Genomic DNA, 16,747 nt, shown 5'->3' on the forward strand with positions numbered 1-16,747 from the left:
TAGCTCTATTGCTACGAGACGACACATGCGTTATATAATATCTAGCAGGAAGTTTACATCAATTCATCCACCTTGCAAGAACGAAGACAATATAAAAATCATTCTATGACCTTTTATATATATATATATCATAAAACAATGTGCTTAAAATTAAATATATTAACTTTATATATTATTTCTCTCATATAGCTTAATTTATAATGCATGTAAGTATGTTAATAATGTAATATTTAAGAATTAATTAATTTATTATAATAAAACTGTTTGTGTTATGTAAGTAGTGTAAAATTACATAATATATAATGATATTAATATAAAAGAGGGTAGAACGACCTGCCCCACTTTCCGGCTAGCTTGGAACTGGTTATTTTATGATTATTATTATTATTTTTAAATTTCACATTCTTTTCTAATCGTAACTTAACGCGTAACGCCCGCCATGGCTGTTAACGCGTTGGGTTTGATTTCGGAACCAGGTGAAGTGATCGATCTTACCGATCCGGCCTCCGTCGAGGATGATGATAAATACAACAAAGAGTCTGTGGCTCAGAATGGAACTGTATTGCAACTCGTCGTGGACGAATCACCTCGTCCACCGGCCCTGATCGATGGTCCGCCCTCCCTCCTAGCGCCCCCAGGCCCGGCCACCCCTATCTCTACCCTGAAGGTCGCCGAATTCTATGACCCTTCGGACCGGCATGATCGAACAGCGCGATCCCCGTCCCTTCCGGATGGCTTCCCGCCCGATGACCGTCCTTCGAAGCGTCGAAAGCTCCAAGATGAGGCTTGGTCCCCATCCACTTCGCCCGTAACCGATAGGAAAGCGTTAACGAAGTGCCTGCAAACCCAAGTCTTCCCCCACCTGGATCGCATCGTCAACGATCTCGATGAGGATATATTCAATGTGGAGATGCTGGGTGCGAAGATCGTTGGCAAGATCGCAGATAAGGACTTCGAACGCCATTTCCATGCCGGGAACGGCTGCCTCCAGCCAGATATCGAAGCCCTCGTGGTCACGCGTATCAAAGAGCTGGTATCCGAGCTTACCAAGGGCAACGTATGTTGACATATATCATCGTAGTGGCCGTTACTATTCTCCCCACGTCCGTATTAACATACGCTTAGGAGTTCCGTCATCACCTGACCGTCCCGTACCCCCGTATCCCACCGGCGCTCGGGGATGTCCCTACACCCACGCTCCAAGCACACACCTCAATTTTACCTTCAATCGAGCCCCCGCCGAATAGCCTGTCCTTTTTCAACAAGTCTAATGATCCTGCCCAGCGCGTCTTCGACGGAGATAACAATGGCGGCGTTTGGGGTGGCTCTAAGGGGGCAGAGCCTCGCCGCGTCAAGGCCTCGCCGCCACGTGAGCAGGCAAGGGACAGACGTTTAGCTCAACAGCGGCAGCTACGCACAAGGACGAGGGCGAAGCGGTGGCAGTCCGGTAGATCCTACGAGTCTAAGAGGGAGGGTTCGCCGATACAAGTTAAGAACGGTTGGTTCAGCCTACCGTCAAGGCCGTACATATTAGCGAGAGAGCGGTGGCAGATTGCTACGGGCGTGGGGAATGGGCGTCTACTACACCTCGAATCCAACGAGCTACGTCAGCCGAGCGTGTATCACGTCGACTTCTCAGATGACGAGATCAGATATCTTCGGCGCCTCGCGAGATCTTTATACGGCGGAACCACCACCAAGGCACGGAGGAGTGACCTTCGAGACTTGCGCCACATGCTAAAGAAGCCTGGTGACATACGAAGTCGTATGCTCGACGCCCATCGCCGAGGGTACACCTTCGAGCGGCCCCCTCTTTCCCTCCGGAGCCGCACCGTGGACGATCTAAATAACTTCCTGGATGACCTACGTCACAAGCAGATCTACCCCAGAAGCAGGGCTTTATATCTCGAACGTGACGACGGAGACGTGGGAGGTGACGCCTTTAGGGCTAACAAGGTCCCATCGCTGCTCCTAGCGAGAGAGATCGCCGGAAACCGCCTCGGGGCGGCAAGGTCCTATCAAAACTTTAGTACGGCGTTCAAGAGCAACCGGGAGGATTATATGGAGCCAAAGGTTGAATGGACCAACTGCGCCGGCGATATTATGACTATCAGTTGGCTTGCAAACGGGACGCACTTCGTCTGCGGTACGACTACGCACTCTGATTCTCACAACCAGCAATACAACAAGCCGGGAAACCTGCTGCTAGGCTCGGTGGTATCGAATACCCTCAAGGCGTATCCCGACCATCGCATCCCTCGCCCCATCGTATCGCACGGAGAGAATGCCCTAGAGTCGATGAGAGAAAGCCAGGATCCTTGGCTCTTCACCTCGGTTGTTTCGTCGGACTACGACGCCGTCAACGACCTATCTTTCACGTCGAGCTTCGACCATACTGTCAAGGTCTGGAAGCTCCAGCGTAATAGCATGGCACTAGTCGATACGTGGCATCACGAGGGACGTGTCAATTTTGTACTGGCTTCTCGAAATACGACGGGCATGATAGCAACCGCTGCCGATGTTCCCACAAGGGCTGTACGAGTCTATTCTACTGGATGGAACAATGAGCAGGGCTCCGATACGCCGAAGTACACATACCGCGAGTACTCGTGCAAACGAGTGCACGGGGAGGACTATGTCCCCTCGGACAAGTGGGCTTACTTCCCGGCCGCGATCCGATGGGGCTTGGCGCCAAGAACAAGCCATCTTCTCCTAGTCGGCTACTCCCCACGAAGTCTTACCGGTGACGACAGCGACATTCCGGAGGACAAGCGCGACACCGGCGAGCTCTGCATCTGGGATACGATTTTGAACACCGACGTCAAAGTCAACAGCGGGGTGACCCAGAATGTATTTGAGGTCGCATGGCACCCTTCGCGACAGAGCTTTGCGGCGGCGACTTCGGCGTCTCAGACGTCGGAAAAGATCGAGGAACACATCCGCACTCAGATTCGTATCTTCGAACTCAACGGGTTAACCGGCCAGTATACTGCCATCAAGACACTAGATTGCCCCGCTGTTGACATCAACGAACTCGTGATGAGGTATGGAGGCGCCCTCGCTACCAGTAGGGCACCGCAGGATTCGGCATGCTAACACCGGAGATAGGCCCAATAGCACCCTATATTCCTACGTCGCTGCTGGTTGTACCGATGGTAGAGTATATATCTGGGATTCGGCTAGAAGTGATGAACCGATGTGTATTTTGGAACATGGCAGTACGAGATCCAGAACCTCTCCCCTAGCCCCTCATCCCGACGAATGATGGACTGACGGCGAATTAGATCCCGTTGAGGAGTACATCGGTAATCGAGAGCAAGAAGATATAGGAGTCAAGTTTGTGGCTTGGGCTACCACTGCGGACCGTTTATATACCGGTTCGTCTGATGGCGTAGTCAAAGTATGGAATATCCGCCACGGAGGAGTTCTAGTCAGGGACCTCGTCGAAGTGGCTGCCCCTATCACGGCCGGCGCTTTCTCCCCGGACTTTACGAAGTTAGTTATCGGGGATGGCAGTGGGCGAGTCTACCTCTTGGGTCTCGATAGAGATGACGAAACGGAGGGCCCGGGCAAATCGGCCGCCGTCTCCTCCGGATTCTTCAATCTACAATTCGACGGCGAACGACGGGCTATCCGGCGACCCCGGCCGTATATCCCCCACGAGGAGCTCCCGCCGCCGCCCGGCGACGCGTCGGGACCACAGCTAGGCACCGGGCAGGAGAGGGCCAAGCACTACCTGGCTACGTCGCAGCTCGTCCTCCACCCCGACGTCACCGTCGGGGCCGTCCAGGGGCCGGCGTACTGGCAGACGGGACACTACCGAGCGGAAGCCCACCTCGACGGCGACGCAAGCATGCCGCTACTAGGAGGGTTCGAGAACCTCCAACGGATGAACCACATATTCTCACGTACGACGCGGTTCCGGCGGCAGAGGGAGGACGACGAGGCGAGCGAGCAGCTCGCGGAGGCGCTACGCCGGCTCCACGTCCGGAACGGGCAGCTGGACCTGGACGTCGAGGGCCTCGACGCGACGACGCGCTCCGGGCTCGCAGCGGACCGCGCCGAGCTCGAGGCGTCCCCGGCGGATTTGGATTACGACTCGAGCTGCTACTTCTCGGACGAAGAGGAAGAGGGCGAAGATGAAGATGAAGGTGAAGACGAAGATGAAGGTCAAGACGAAGATGAAGACGAAGATGAAGATGGAGATGAAGATGAAGATGAAGACGAGATCCGAGGAGAGCTGGACGTGTAACGTAGGGCGAGGGTAAGTAGTAAGCTGGCTCTTCTTACTTTGCTGGCTGTGCGGGCGCGTACGTGAACGGGACGGATCGGATGGGATTCGCTTGTCTTTGGTATAGTCAGCAACGTAAGAGCCAACGCGCTAAACGTGCGCTTTTGTGAGAAAAAACGAAGATTCGGGAAGGAAACCCCCCCCCCCCCCCCACCCCCAAAAAAATTTAGGCAGCGCAGGGCGGATTATAAGAGCTGGTAGATATATATAATGTCAAGACGTAGTAAGCCTTACTTGCCTTGCCGTAGGAGCAGAGCAAGGCCGTCCGACGTGCGGGGAGACGAGGAGGTGACGAACTAGCATAGGAAGCATGTTTGTCCATCCGTCCTGCGTCGGCTCCCCGCGACGGCGGCGGCCCTGCGCGCGCCCGGGCAGCCGCACGACGATTCGCCTCGTGACTCGTGCACACGCGCGTCGGCCCTGCTACCTATGCTCGCTCCCTCCCGGAGCAGCGCCCGCTCCTCTCCCCGTCGTCGGACGTGGGATAGCCAGGGGGGGGGGATCGCGAGGGGAGGGGTGTGGGGAGGGAGGAAGGGAGTGAGGAGTGCGTGAGACAGCTCGCCCCGCGGCGTGCGGTAAGTAGGATGGGAGGAGGTAAGGTAAGCGGGCGCGGAAGCATGCAGGGACGTGTGTGAGAGGGTATAATGTGTAGGTATATATATATATATATATGTATAGGTATATACTCACTGGGTCCCCTCTCGGGGCCGGAGACGGCGACGCCAGGAGAGACAGGAAGAAGGCGAGCTGGTGGGTCCGGTCGACGACAGGCTGGATGTCTGTCCTCTTCGCGTACACCCTAACTACTTGATTACTATCCTTACCTCGCCGCCCATCTATCTACCCGACTTGCATACGATTTAATCACGCAGTCCTCTCTAATCAGTCAATCAGTGGGCTGGCAACGAGATCCGCGTGCGCAAGAATTTCATATTTATACAGGCGACCTGAACCGTAGTACGTACAAGAACCCTCTCTAGGACTCGATCGAGGGACAAGTGGGACACACAGGTATCTTTCCCGAGTACACAGATATCCTCCTTCCTTTTGGGGGACCCTTTTGTTCTCTCTCCGTCTCTCTCTCTCTCTCTCTGCACCCCTCGGCCTCTCCTTCGACGCCTTCTTTTTCTCTAGCTACTATACATTATGTAGTCTGTGGTGGGACTGCCTTTACTCGTACGGTAGCTGCCGGTGGGAGAAAGCAGAAAAAAAAGCAGAATCCCTCCGGAGCGCAAGCCAACAAAACAGAGGCCCCGGGAAAACCAAAGTCGATATATCGACTTAAGACACTCGATCAAGATTACCAGAGGTGGTCACACTGATCTCAACCAGATTGCGCACCTGCTAATCCAGGAATTGTGGTCCTACTCGGGTTTAACACAGAAATTCCCTCCTATCCCCAACGCCGATTCATGCTAGGTCGTCAAATGCTCCTAGTCCCGTGGAACCGGAAACAAGCCCTCTCTCAAAGCAGTTCGTCATACTCGGCGAGTTTCCGGGCGGCTCCCGAAACTCAAACAACGGGCGGTTAAGAATTGCCCGTGATCAAGACAAATGTGCGTGAAACCCGCGCCTTGCCCTATCGATCCTACTGTTCGGGAGCGGGGAACGTAAAGCCGGGCGGGAAGACCGGCATGCCATTCGGTCCAGTTCCGATTCCGAAAGGAAATGATGGAATTGCGGGGCCGTTGTTCGCCACGGGTGCCTCCTCCCTATCGTCCCGTCGGTTGTCGCGGTTTCGTCGCCATCGGGTTAGGTCTCCCTCTTCGTCGCCGCTTGGGCCCCGGCTGGACTTGGGCCCGTGTCTACCACCTTTATCGGTCTGCATCCGCCGGCTGATGGCTTTTGAGGACACCCCAGCACCAATCTCGATGTCGGGCTCCTCGACTACAAGACCGGTCTCGATAGGCCGGCCGCCGCTACCGCCGTATTCGGCGGTCAGCATCCACTTGCGGTCCGCTTCGGTAAGCTTGTTGATAGGAATCACACTAATCCCCGTCTGGTAGTCGCTACAATCACGCGGTCCAAATCCTACTCCCCACCGAGTCTATTTCACGTATTAGCACCGGCGTGTATATCGCGACGGGCATCTTACTTACCCGGAAAGTGCTATTTTCCATGGCTTCCTTGGCGGTTACTGCGTCCCGGCGTGTGATCATCTTCACAAAGGCATGGCGCTTATCCTTGTTGACGATGCAGGTTTGCACCTGTCCGTGGCGGTTGAATACGCTTCGCAACTCGCCTTCGGGGCATCTGTTTTGTAGTTGTCAGCGGCCCCTGCAATTTCACCGGGCCGCGAATGGTACTTACGTGACACCTCCGACAAACAGAGTCCTGCTTAACACTACAAGGGAGCCTAGTTAGCACGGACGGACGTGGCAGTGATCGGTCGTGCAACTCACCCTTTATGTGGCCTTGGGGAAGGGTGCTGTCGTACTCGACCCATTTGGTCCCTGGTTGGGGGAATCCGTGGGGGGGGGTAGCACTACGACCGCGGCGCCCAGGGCTGCGTTGTCGATAATCTGGGGCTCTCGCTCGGCCGCGGTCCTCTGCGCGTCCGGTACCCGGTGAATTGCGTCCATAGTTGCTATAATCGCGGCCGTGAGAGGAATCGCGCGTATCCCAGTGGCGTGGGGGAGAACGTGATCGGGACCGATGCCGATACCTGTCCGGAGACCTCACTCCCTGAAAGTCCTGGTCACGTGACTCCTCGGGGTGAAAGCCGACCTGACCCCAGGCGCTAGCATACTGCATCTGGCCTACGGGAGGAGTAGGAGCTGCGGGTGCGGCAGCGAGAGCACTCGTGCCCTGCATACCCGCGATGATGGCTGGGATTTTCTCAAATGGGATGCCCTGGTCGGCAAGAAGCTTGATCAACATGACTTGCTGCTGAACACTAGTATCCACGCCTGTGACAGGTGCCCCCGTGGCACCTGGGGTTACACCGGGGAAACCGGGAGTCTGGTTACTAGCAGTCACCGGGGGCACGGGAGGCTGAGCCGGAACTGCAGCCGGTTGAGCGAACGCGTATGGCATCCCTCCTAGGTTTATGGAGTGCTGAGGGGCTGCGTAGGGAAGGGCAGGTTGGGTCTGGTTAATCGGGAGGACAGGTGGCTGAATGACGCTAGTCTGGGCTGTCGGTATGCTATATGGAGTGGCTGCAGCCGAGACGTTATTTTCGACCGGCGCAGCGGTAACATTCTGGCGGGCGATGTTGGCAAGGGCTTCCATGATGGCATTCGGAGCCTCAGCCGCCGGCGGCTTATTAGTGTTGTTATCCGGCAGACCCGGCAGACCAGGTCCCGGAGGGGGGCTGCCGACCGGCGTAGTGGATTCGTCTACACGAAACAATGGATCAGACAAACGAACTCGAGATGAAGCAGGAAAGCCATCAAACTCGGGATAGGAAGACCTACTCTTGGCGGGCAGCTTCTGCTTGAAGGACTCGATCATGGCCAGAGGGAATGTCTGGCCCTTCTCCCATATGTCAACGAGCTTTCTAATCTTCTCCTATACGGAACGGTCAGGTAAGTGCTTCTTCCTCGTAGGTCAACATTTCAAAACAAGTAGTATCTCCCAGTCGGGTCGATGAACACAATGCGGTCATGACAGCAGGCGGCCTTATACAAGGAAGGAGCACGGCTCTAGAGGTGGCATATCCTAAGAGCACTATAGCTAATGCTGATGCCGGTGCCATCGCCTGGACTACGACGAATGCGCGACGAATATATGATGAAGCGTACCTTTTGTTCTCCGGGGGCGTTCTGAAGTATGTCATTCATCAATACGGGAAGCAGCTCCGTCACTCTATGCACTCCGGCGGCGAACGTGCCATCTTTTGCAGAACTATTGATAGGCTGGCCTTGATGCTTGGCATGGTCAACCCATCGGCGAGTTACGGAATCTACGACGTAGAGAACTCCCAGCTTGTGAGTCGCAGGAGCTTTCTTGAAGTGGGTGTATATCTTCTGGATGAGTACGGATTCCGACTGCGATGGAGTGGATCGAGTTAGCATCAGCACCTGGCAGCCGAAACGTGATGACGATGATGATGATAATGATGATAATGATGGTAAATATAGGATCTAAAGGCCTTACCTGGACATTGTCCACGCAGAGATTCGTCAGCGACATAATACGGGATCCGGTGACTCCAGGCGGTTTCATGCTCAGCATGGCATTCAGGCCCGCCTCGAGCTCTGCTACAGGCGACGACATGGTTGCTCTAATGATCTCTTGAATACTGGGAAGACTAGCAGGCACAATGTATTGGTGCGAGGGCGATAGCGAGGCCTCACAGCAGCACCTGCTAAGTGCGAAAATACGAAGGAGTCGTGATAGTCACCCAAGTGCTAGGTAAGGGTAGTAGTAGAGGTCTTCTCTCTTGTGGCTCCTTGCCTTTGGCCTTCGGGCGATTACTTGTATTTCTGCCTCGACCTAACAAGTTACAGCCGTCAAAAAGGCAAGATCTAGGTAGTAGAGTCGTCCAGTGTTTCCAAGATCCCTTTTCCAATGTAGACCAGGAGGGGGAGACGACGAAAGCAGGCTGGGAACTGGCCGGTTTCTCTCTGATGCGGCAGCGAGGCGACACCGGTGGATGTTGGCACGTCTAATGCCCTGCTCTCTGTGCGTTCTGCGTACGCGAAAGGATGGCGTGGGAACCTCGTCCTGCTCGCAGGACCGAGATTTTCTTTCGGGTTTCTCTGTGGCGGACAGGCCAACCGAAGAGGACGTTGGAATCCGGCTGTAGGCGCAATCAGCTCGATGCAGGAGCTGGATGGAGATGGAGATGGTATGAGAGGTGATGCGCTGTGATGGTGATGATGGCGGTTGAAGGTTGAGGGGAAAGAAGTAGGTTTCGGATTGCGCAGTGGATGTAAGGAGGGAGAAAAAAAGAGATGGCGCGGTTTTCGAGGGAAATGGGCAGGGTACAGTTAACCAAGGTTTGTCCACTGGAAAGAATTTTTTTTTTCTAGTTGCGTGTTGCCAGGTGGGGGACGGCAAGTACCTGAGGTACTGGGCAGGGCGTTACAAGGCTGTACTTCGACAGGTGTGCAAGTGGCTGGTAAAGCGCAAGCAATGTTAAAGTACCTAGGGTATTCACCTGAACAGGTACCCACCTAGGTACGGTACCTGTTTGTTCCGTGTTTACTTGCCCAGCGTAACAGGAGGTATCTAAAGACAGATAAAATGTATCTTCACTGATGAGGAAGTTTGACATTGCAGGCGTGATCTACTCATATGATTTCTATATGTAGATACTTATCTAGGTACCTAAGTAGGTAATATCTATAAGGTGCCTATAGCTAGGAGGTATGTATATACCTAGGTATGTACCGTATATACCTGCCTATATGTATTAGGTAAGCCCCTTCTCATCAACAGGCAGACAAGGTGTTATTTCCAGTATGTACCTAAGTACCTAGGCAACTGAGTCGATGCTGCAAAAAAGAAGAATCACGTTCCACACCTCAAACTAGCTAACGGATTACGTACACAGGCATATTCCAATTCATTATTAAGGAATGGCATCAGATGCCCAGGCGATCGGAGACGTGTTCACGATTCCCGAGGCTATCTGGGCGCACCAAGCTGAGATCTCAGACCTACCTATTGACGTAAGTATAGATCGGTGTGGACAGATTCAGGGGTATCCCCAATATGCATTATTCTATGACAGCAAAGGGTTGTTTACTGACGATGGTGTCCCTGTATTATTACGTCATGAAGGTCTACGTATTAGTTCCTCTCTTCCCCTCATTTACACACCAAGACGCTACAGGAATATGAACAGTGGGTGAGGCTATCGTCCCCCTCCTTTGCCTGCGTAAGACACAACTTCGAAGAGTGACATGCGGGCTGCTATCATTACACACAGGTATGGTAATGCCAACCCTTAGGTATGTAGGTATTTGTACCTACAGGTAGTATGCAGGTAGTATTAGGGGTACCTACCTCTATACTCAGTAAAGGTGTCCTTATGTACCGATATAATCCCGACCAGAAGGTCGGTATCTCGGCATATATCTGTTGCTATCGGGTGAAAGAGTATTGCCTCTTACTTAGGAACATCTATATAAGCTTTGGTTTGGCCTTTGGATGTCTATACCTATCTCTCAGAGGTACTGGTGCCTAGGGATACCTGCTGGGCTTGCACTTGCGAGCCCAGGTACCTCCTACTTACACACCTCCCATCTTATTACTCCTGTTGGGTGCAACTTATTCCTACGTCGTTAGGTAAAATACCTTCAGAAGGAATGGGAGGAATAACCCGAGGTCAGCGCCATGGATGCTTGTCGGGTACCTGAGGTGTACACGTACAGAGGCGCCCTCACTAGTACACACCTGCATAGAGACTTACCTATATATGGATATGACGTGTACCTCCACGCAGCTACACTACATATTAGGTACTGCCCTACTCGGAGGTATCCTGCACGTATATGTAGGTGGGCGTATACATATGTGGGTATTTGAGCTTGTCCTCCAGCCAGGAACCCGCTGGAATTTGTGGCCGGCTTCCCCATCCAACCGAAGCTGCCCCTAGTCCGGTACCCGTCCGATTACCTTGGTAGTAAGGGCCATTCGCTTCTGCCCTTGAGGCATTTCATCACCAAAATTTCCTTCTTTTCCGTAAACTCTTGTGACCCTTCTCCTTCTACTAACTTTCTCGTCCTTGCCATAATTCAATCCTCCCCAACGAACTGTCCACAATGGCTACCGCCCTTCGTCTGAGCTCATCTGCCTTCCGGGCAACCGTCCGGAGCCCTATGCTCACAGCACGCACCACAGCTTTCAATGCCGTGCGATGTTATTCTTCCAAGAGCCAGGTAAGCATGCCTCGCCAACCCTCCACAACCCCTCGAAACTGACACATTTGTGTCCAGACCCTGAAGGAACGTTTTGCGGAGTTGCTGCCTGAGAAGATTGAGGAGATCAAGGCTCTCAGAAAGTAAGTTCCCTTCTCACTCCCCCCCCAAACCAACCCAAACATATATCATACCTGGCTGGTTCCCGGAGAGGAGAAGAGGAAAAAATACAACCGGAAATCCAGAGTAAGAGAGCAAATCGAAGCTTACAACACACGCGCGCAGGGAGCACGGTTCTAAGGTGGTTGACAAGGTCACTCTCGACCAAGTATACGGTGGCGCACGGGGAATCAAGGCTCTGGTGTGGGAGGGTTCCGTTCTCGACTCCGAGGAAGGTATCCGCTTCCGTGGCAAGACCATCCCCGAATGCCAGGAGATTCTTCCAAAGGCCCCCGGTGGCAAGGAGCCGCTGCCAGAAGGTATACCATCATTCCTTCGTACCTGGTCCCGTAAGCTAATTCGCTCTGCCAAGGTCTCTTCTGGCTGCTCCTTACCGGCGAGGTCCCGACCGAACAGCAGGTCCGTGATTTGTCTGCCGAGTGGGCTGCCCGATCCGAAGTCCCCAAGTTTGTCGAGGAGCTTATCGACCGCTGCCCCACCGACCTCCACCCCATGGCGCAATTCTCCATCGCCGTCACTGCTCTCGAGCACACTTCGTCTTTTGCTAAGGCCTACGCCAAGGGTATTAACAAGAAGGAATACTGGGGGTACACCTTTGAGGATTCTATGGACCTGATTGCCAAGCTCCCGACCATCGCTTCGCGCATCTACCAGAATGTCTTCAAGGGCGGAAAGGTTGCGGCCGTGCAGCAGGACAAGGATTACAGCTTCAACTTTGCCAACCAGCTAGGCTTTGGCGAGAACAAGGATTTCGTTGAGCTGTTGCGGTTGTACCTGACCATCCACACCGACCACGAGGGCGGCAACGTCAGCGCGCACACAACCCACCTCGTCGGCAGCGCCCTAAGCTCGCCCTTCCTGTCCCTCGCTGCTGGTCTGAACGGTCTTGCCGGCCCCCTGCACGGTCTGGCCAACCAGGAGGTTCTTAACTGGCTGACCGAGATGAAGAAGACGATCGGCGACGACCTGAGCGACGAGAAGATCACGGAATACCTGTGGTCCACCCTGAACGCCGGTAGGGTAGTTCCCGGTTACGGCCACGCCGTCCTCCGCAAGACCGACCCGCGATACACGGCGCAGCGCACGTTCGCGCTGGAGAAGATGCCCAACGATCCGATGTTTCAGCTGGTCAGCCAGGTCTACAAGATCGCGCCCAAGGTCCTGACCGAGCACGGAAAGACCAAGAACCCGTACCCCAACGTGGATGCCCACTCGGGCGTCCTGCTGCAGTACTACGGCCTGACGGAGGCCAACTACTACACGGTCCTGTTCGGCGTGTCGCGTGCGATCGGTGTGCTGCCGCAGCTCATCATCGACCGCGCCTTCGGAGCGCCGATCGAGCGGCCCAAGAGTTTCTCGACAGCCAAGTGGCAAGAGATTGTCAAGAAGCTATAGAGGACCACTATAGAAGGTTGCATTTCCTTTTTCCCTTCCCGGCACAAGCATGTTTCATATGGGGGATAGAGAGGCTTGCTACGGAAGTGCAGTGCCGTACCCGGTTGGGGGTGAATTAGAGATGCTCCTGATGATACCAAAAGCTGCGCTTGTACAATATTACGATAGTTTACCTGTGTAGGTTACGTGCGCCAAAAAGAATTTGCTGCATGTGATACTCTCCGCTCACGATTATTTAGAATTCAGTCAGCTTGCCGCGGTTCTGTTCTGTATTTTCTTTTCTGCACATTTCTTCTACCTACAACTATTCTTAGGGTTATTGTTTCGGCTTTACAAGACGATATGCAAGGGAGGACTCCTCACAGGACAATATATTGACGGGGCGCTCTAAATCACAGCGCCATCCAATACGTGTCGTCCGGATGCACAGGCACGCAGGCGACGGCGTAGGATAAACGGCGTGAAAAGATAGAAACAAAACGGATCTGCTGTAGAGCTCGGATGGGTAGGAGGCATTGGGGAAAGTCCGGGGGCGCGTGTTGAGCACCAGGACCCTGAAGGACCCCTGGTAAGGCTGATTGGCGGGGGGAGTTTCGAAAACAACTCGGCGGAGTTACTATACGTATGTAGGTAGGTAGTATAGCTGTGCGTTGGTCATATTGGGGGCCGACGTTGGCTTACCTACCGCGTGTAGGCATGGCAATTGTTGAGCGGAGGCCGGCTTCAACAGTTGATGCGCAGGGGGGTGCAAGATATTATTAGGAACCTAGGTGCCTGCCCTTACACAGGTACCTACACCTCTCTTCCTGCCTCTGTTTATACATAGGTATTTTATAGTGTAGATACACACTATTACCGATCTCCGAATTATTAGTATGTACCTAGCTACGCAGTCTGCCCCCTAAACCGGATGATCCGGCTTGGGGTGCCTACAGTGAATGGATTTACAGACCTAGGTATCTATATATGCATCCTGCCAAGGGGCTCTTGAGGTATCTATCTACACCGACTCGGGTAATTACGATTACCTAGAACAATGGACAAGGGGAGGGAGCGGAAGAATGCAACATCATCTTCTTCTACACCCCTATGTGCCTATCTACTTACCTCTTCTTCTAAGGGGTAGGTACATAACCTACCTGACGTTAATATGCAGCAATCCCCAACATCCACATGCTTCCTTGGGCTTGGCCTACCTAGGTACCTAGGTACTGCCTCTGCACGATACCCGCCGCCCGGGTACCTGTACCTCGGGTACCTAGGTAACCTGGCTGACCCAGCTCTCTGACCACGTTCTCGGTACCAGACTTGCAGGTACCAGAAGGCTTACGATACACCGACACCAATTGCAAGCCCGAACCCGTCCGTCATCCAAGTCCCCCCCCAAACCCGAACATTGTCGCGGCCGCATCAATAATTCCACTCAAATCCCACCGGGCCATACCATCCACCTTTATCCCTCAACTTCTCCGTCCGAAATCTCCCTCCTCGCCCATCCACCTTTCTCATCCCCCATCTCTCTGCGAAGAAGCGCCCGTCTGCCTTGGTCAGGCCCCTTCCATCGAACGAATCCGTACTGCGATGTCCACTGCCACCACTGCCGCCTCCGGGGTCGCTCCCGTCACGGAGAAGCACCTGGAGAAGAAGCCCATCAAGTTCTCCAACTTGCTTCTCGGCGCTGGCCTCAATCTCTTTGAGGTCACCACCCTCGGCCAGCCCCTCGAGGTCTGCAAGACCCATCTGGCTGCTAACCGTGGCGATTCCTTCGCTGCTGCCCTGCGCAGCATCTGGAACCGCGGTGGCGTCCTCGGATGTGAGTGCTCGCAGTGATATATCGCCCGCTTACTGTATCGCTCCGTATCACCCATTACTGCTACTCTCCCTTTCTCATTCCCTCTCACTCCACTCTTCTTTCTAAGGGAACGGTTGAAGCGTTTCTCGAAGACCTACACACCCAGCCTTCGAGGTGAGGTAGGCGGAGGGGGGCGTGTGGACGTTTGATCTAGCAATGGACGAGTCGGTTGTTTGATGGCATTGGCTAACATGTAGCTTTCGCAACGCAGTCTACCAGGGCCTGATCCCCTGGGCCTGGATCGAAGCCTCGACCAAGGGCGCCGTCCTGCTCTTCGTTGCCTCCGAAGCCGAATACTATGCCCGGGTGGCCGGGGCCTCGGAGTTCGGCGGCGGGATCATCGGCGGCGTCACCGGCGGCGTCGCGCAGGCGTACGCGACGATGGGGTTCTGCACGTGCATGAAGACGGTCGAGATCACGCAGCACAAGCTGGCGGCGTCGGGCGTGAAGCCGCCGAGCACGTTCGCGACCTTCATGGGCATCTACCGCAAGGAGGGCATCCGCGGCATCAACCGTGGCGTTAACGCCGTCGCCATCCGCCAGATGACGAATTGGGGCTCGCGCTTCGGCCTGTCGCGCCTCGCCGAGCAGGGCATCCGCCGCCTGACGGGCAAGGAGCACGGCGAGAAGCTCAGCGCGATCGAGAAGATCACGGCGTCGGCCCTCGGCGGTGGCCTATCCGCCTGGAACCAGCCCATCGAGGTCATCCGCGTCGAGATGCAGAGCAAGAAGGAGGACCCCAACCGGCCGAAGAAGATGACGGTCGGCAACACTTTCAAATACATCTACGAGACCAACGGTTTGAGGGGTTTGTACCGCGGCGTCATGCCGCGCATCGGGTTAGGCGTTTGGCAGACGGTTTGCATGGTGGCCATGGGTGATATGTAAGCCTTCTCTCGCTCGCTCTTCGTCCCCCCTCTCCTCGCGACACATCACCCCTCGGTGTGTATCCCATAGACGAATGGACAAGACGACTAATCTATCACCCCCAAAAATTTAGGGCCAAATCCTACGTGGAAAAATTAACCGGTGACCAGGTCACCGCGAAGCATTAGGCGGCGTTAAACGGGTTTCGGGTGTGCCATGTGGGATAGAGCTAGACCAGGGGAAGGGAAACAATGCGGAGGAAGGATTGCGGATTTCCCTTCCTGACGCCATTAATGTCTGGACCTTGCTTTTTTATTTCTGTTTGGGGGGGGGGGGGGGGGGGTTTCGCTTAGCTTTCCCGCCGGGTGCTGCCACGCGCTGCATAGACATTTTCCGGTCATTTTTATCTAGTCCTTTTTGATAGGGGCTGGCTAGCCCGGGGGGTTGTCGACGATGCACATAGCATCTTCTGTTTCAGATAGATACTTGGGTGTGTTGAGCGGCCTGCCGAGACGGCGGCAGCAGTGGCAGTGGCGGCAACGTTTATAACCATCCGGCTCTCGTTACCCTCGCAACCCCTCTTCTGAAGAGGAAGACGAGCTGGGGACAGAGCTACATACATTTCTAGGACGCAGACCCGATCGCCGAATATCACAGGCGTCCTGCCGCGATCGTTTGGTCATGTCTCTCTACTTGTCATGGTTTACTATGCTATGTGCGCTGCGCGTGATGGTGGCGACATGTTTACAACCACGCTGTCAGTGTCTAATCTACTCACTCTTGCTTCGTAGCCAGAGTGACTCTCCCCCTACTAGGCAACGTATAGGCTATAAAAGGGAAGTAAGTCGCAGGGGGGGGGTACGAGTGGGTGAGTGAGTAGGGGAAGCGTGTGGATGAGTGGTGCTCACACGGTAAAGCATAGTACATAAGCAGCCCGGCGCCGAGTCGCGTCCAAGGCCGTCGTCACTGTTGTCGCCAGCATTGCTTTGGGGAGAGAGGGGGCGAGGTAGTGAGATGAAGCCCTCCCTCCCCCTATTTATTCCCTTTCCCGCACCGCGCCCGCCCCCCCCACACCAACCGCCCCGTCAACACCGCCCTCATAACCCCCCGTTAGGTATTCGTATCTGCCTCTATCCTACGCTACGAAGAAGCTTCGGTATACAACCATTAACATCGACACGGTTAGTTTCGGGTGCCTGACGAGAGCGTCTGAGGTCGGCTACCGAGGCTGCCGATAAACGGCCCGCCGTGAATACGCCGTTGCTGATTGTCGAAGCCGAGCGCCTCTGTGTCCCGCCGGTGAGCTGAAGAAGCACCGGCAGGACGGCCTCGTCGAGCTCGTTTCTTTATCCG

The 16,747-nt window shown here is 54.5% G+C and overlaps 4 protein-coding genes across 4 annotated transcripts; 3 read left to right on the top strand and 1 right to left on the bottom strand.

Annotated features, from left to right (window-relative positions):
• The first annotated feature begins 388 nt into the window (after window positions 1–388).
• Window positions 389–4,511, top strand: GGS23DRAFT_566795 (uncharacterized protein). The gene is made up of 4 exons (XM_051516295.1): window positions 389–1,057; window positions 1,126–3,044; window positions 3,109–3,218; window positions 3,285–4,511. Exons 1-4 carry the CDS (start codon window positions 440–442, stop codon window positions 4,250–4,252), a joined length of 3,615 nt encoding a protein of 1,204 aa, XP_051372122.1. The 5' UTR covers window positions 389–439; the 3' UTR covers window positions 4,253–4,511.
• Window positions 4,512–5,203: 692 nt separating this feature from the next.
• On the bottom strand, window positions 5,204–9,236 carry GGS23DRAFT_566802 (uncharacterized protein). Its single transcript, XM_051516296.1, has 7 exons — window positions 8,390–9,236; window positions 8,035–8,280; window positions 7,708–7,801; window positions 6,694–7,629; window positions 6,602–6,635; window positions 6,391–6,544; window positions 5,204–6,338 (listed from the first exon to the last, which is right to left on the bottom strand). The coding sequence occupies exons 1-7, from the start codon at window positions 8,507–8,509 to the stop codon at window positions 5,880–5,882; spliced, it is 2,043 nt and encodes a 680-aa protein (XP_051372123.1). The 5' UTR covers window positions 8,510–9,236; the 3' UTR covers window positions 5,204–5,879.
• Window positions 9,237–11,004: 1,768 nt separating this feature from the next.
• On the top strand, window positions 11,005–12,675 carry GGS23DRAFT_604987 (citrate synthase-like protein; the record flags this gene model as incomplete). Its single annotated transcript, XM_051519690.1, has 4 exons — window positions 11,005–11,121; window positions 11,179–11,243; window positions 11,386–11,579; window positions 11,633–12,675. 4 exons carry the CDS (start codon window positions 11,005–11,007, stop codon window positions 12,673–12,675), a joined length of 1,419 nt encoding a protein of 472 aa, XP_051372124.1.
• An 860-nt stretch (window positions 12,676–13,535) lies between these two features.
• GGS23DRAFT_566810 (mitochondrial carrier) lies at window positions 13,536–15,722 on the top strand. The gene is made up of 3 exons (XM_051516297.1): window positions 13,536–14,488; window positions 14,739–15,411; window positions 15,528–15,722. The coding sequence occupies exons 1-3, from the start codon at window positions 14,257–14,259 to the stop codon at window positions 15,580–15,582; spliced, it is 960 nt and encodes a 319-aa protein (XP_051372125.1). The 5' UTR covers window positions 13,536–14,256; the 3' UTR covers window positions 15,583–15,722.
• Window positions 15,723–16,747: the final 1,025 nt, after the last annotated feature.

The sequence above is a fragment of the Durotheca rogersii genome (genome assembly GCF_024521655.1).
Source record: "Durotheca rogersii strain YMJ 92031201 chromosome Unknown GGS23scaffold_9, whole genome shotgun sequence".
Lineage (NCBI taxonomy): Eukaryota > Fungi > Ascomycota > Sordariomycetes > Xylariales > Xylariaceae > Durotheca > Durotheca rogersii.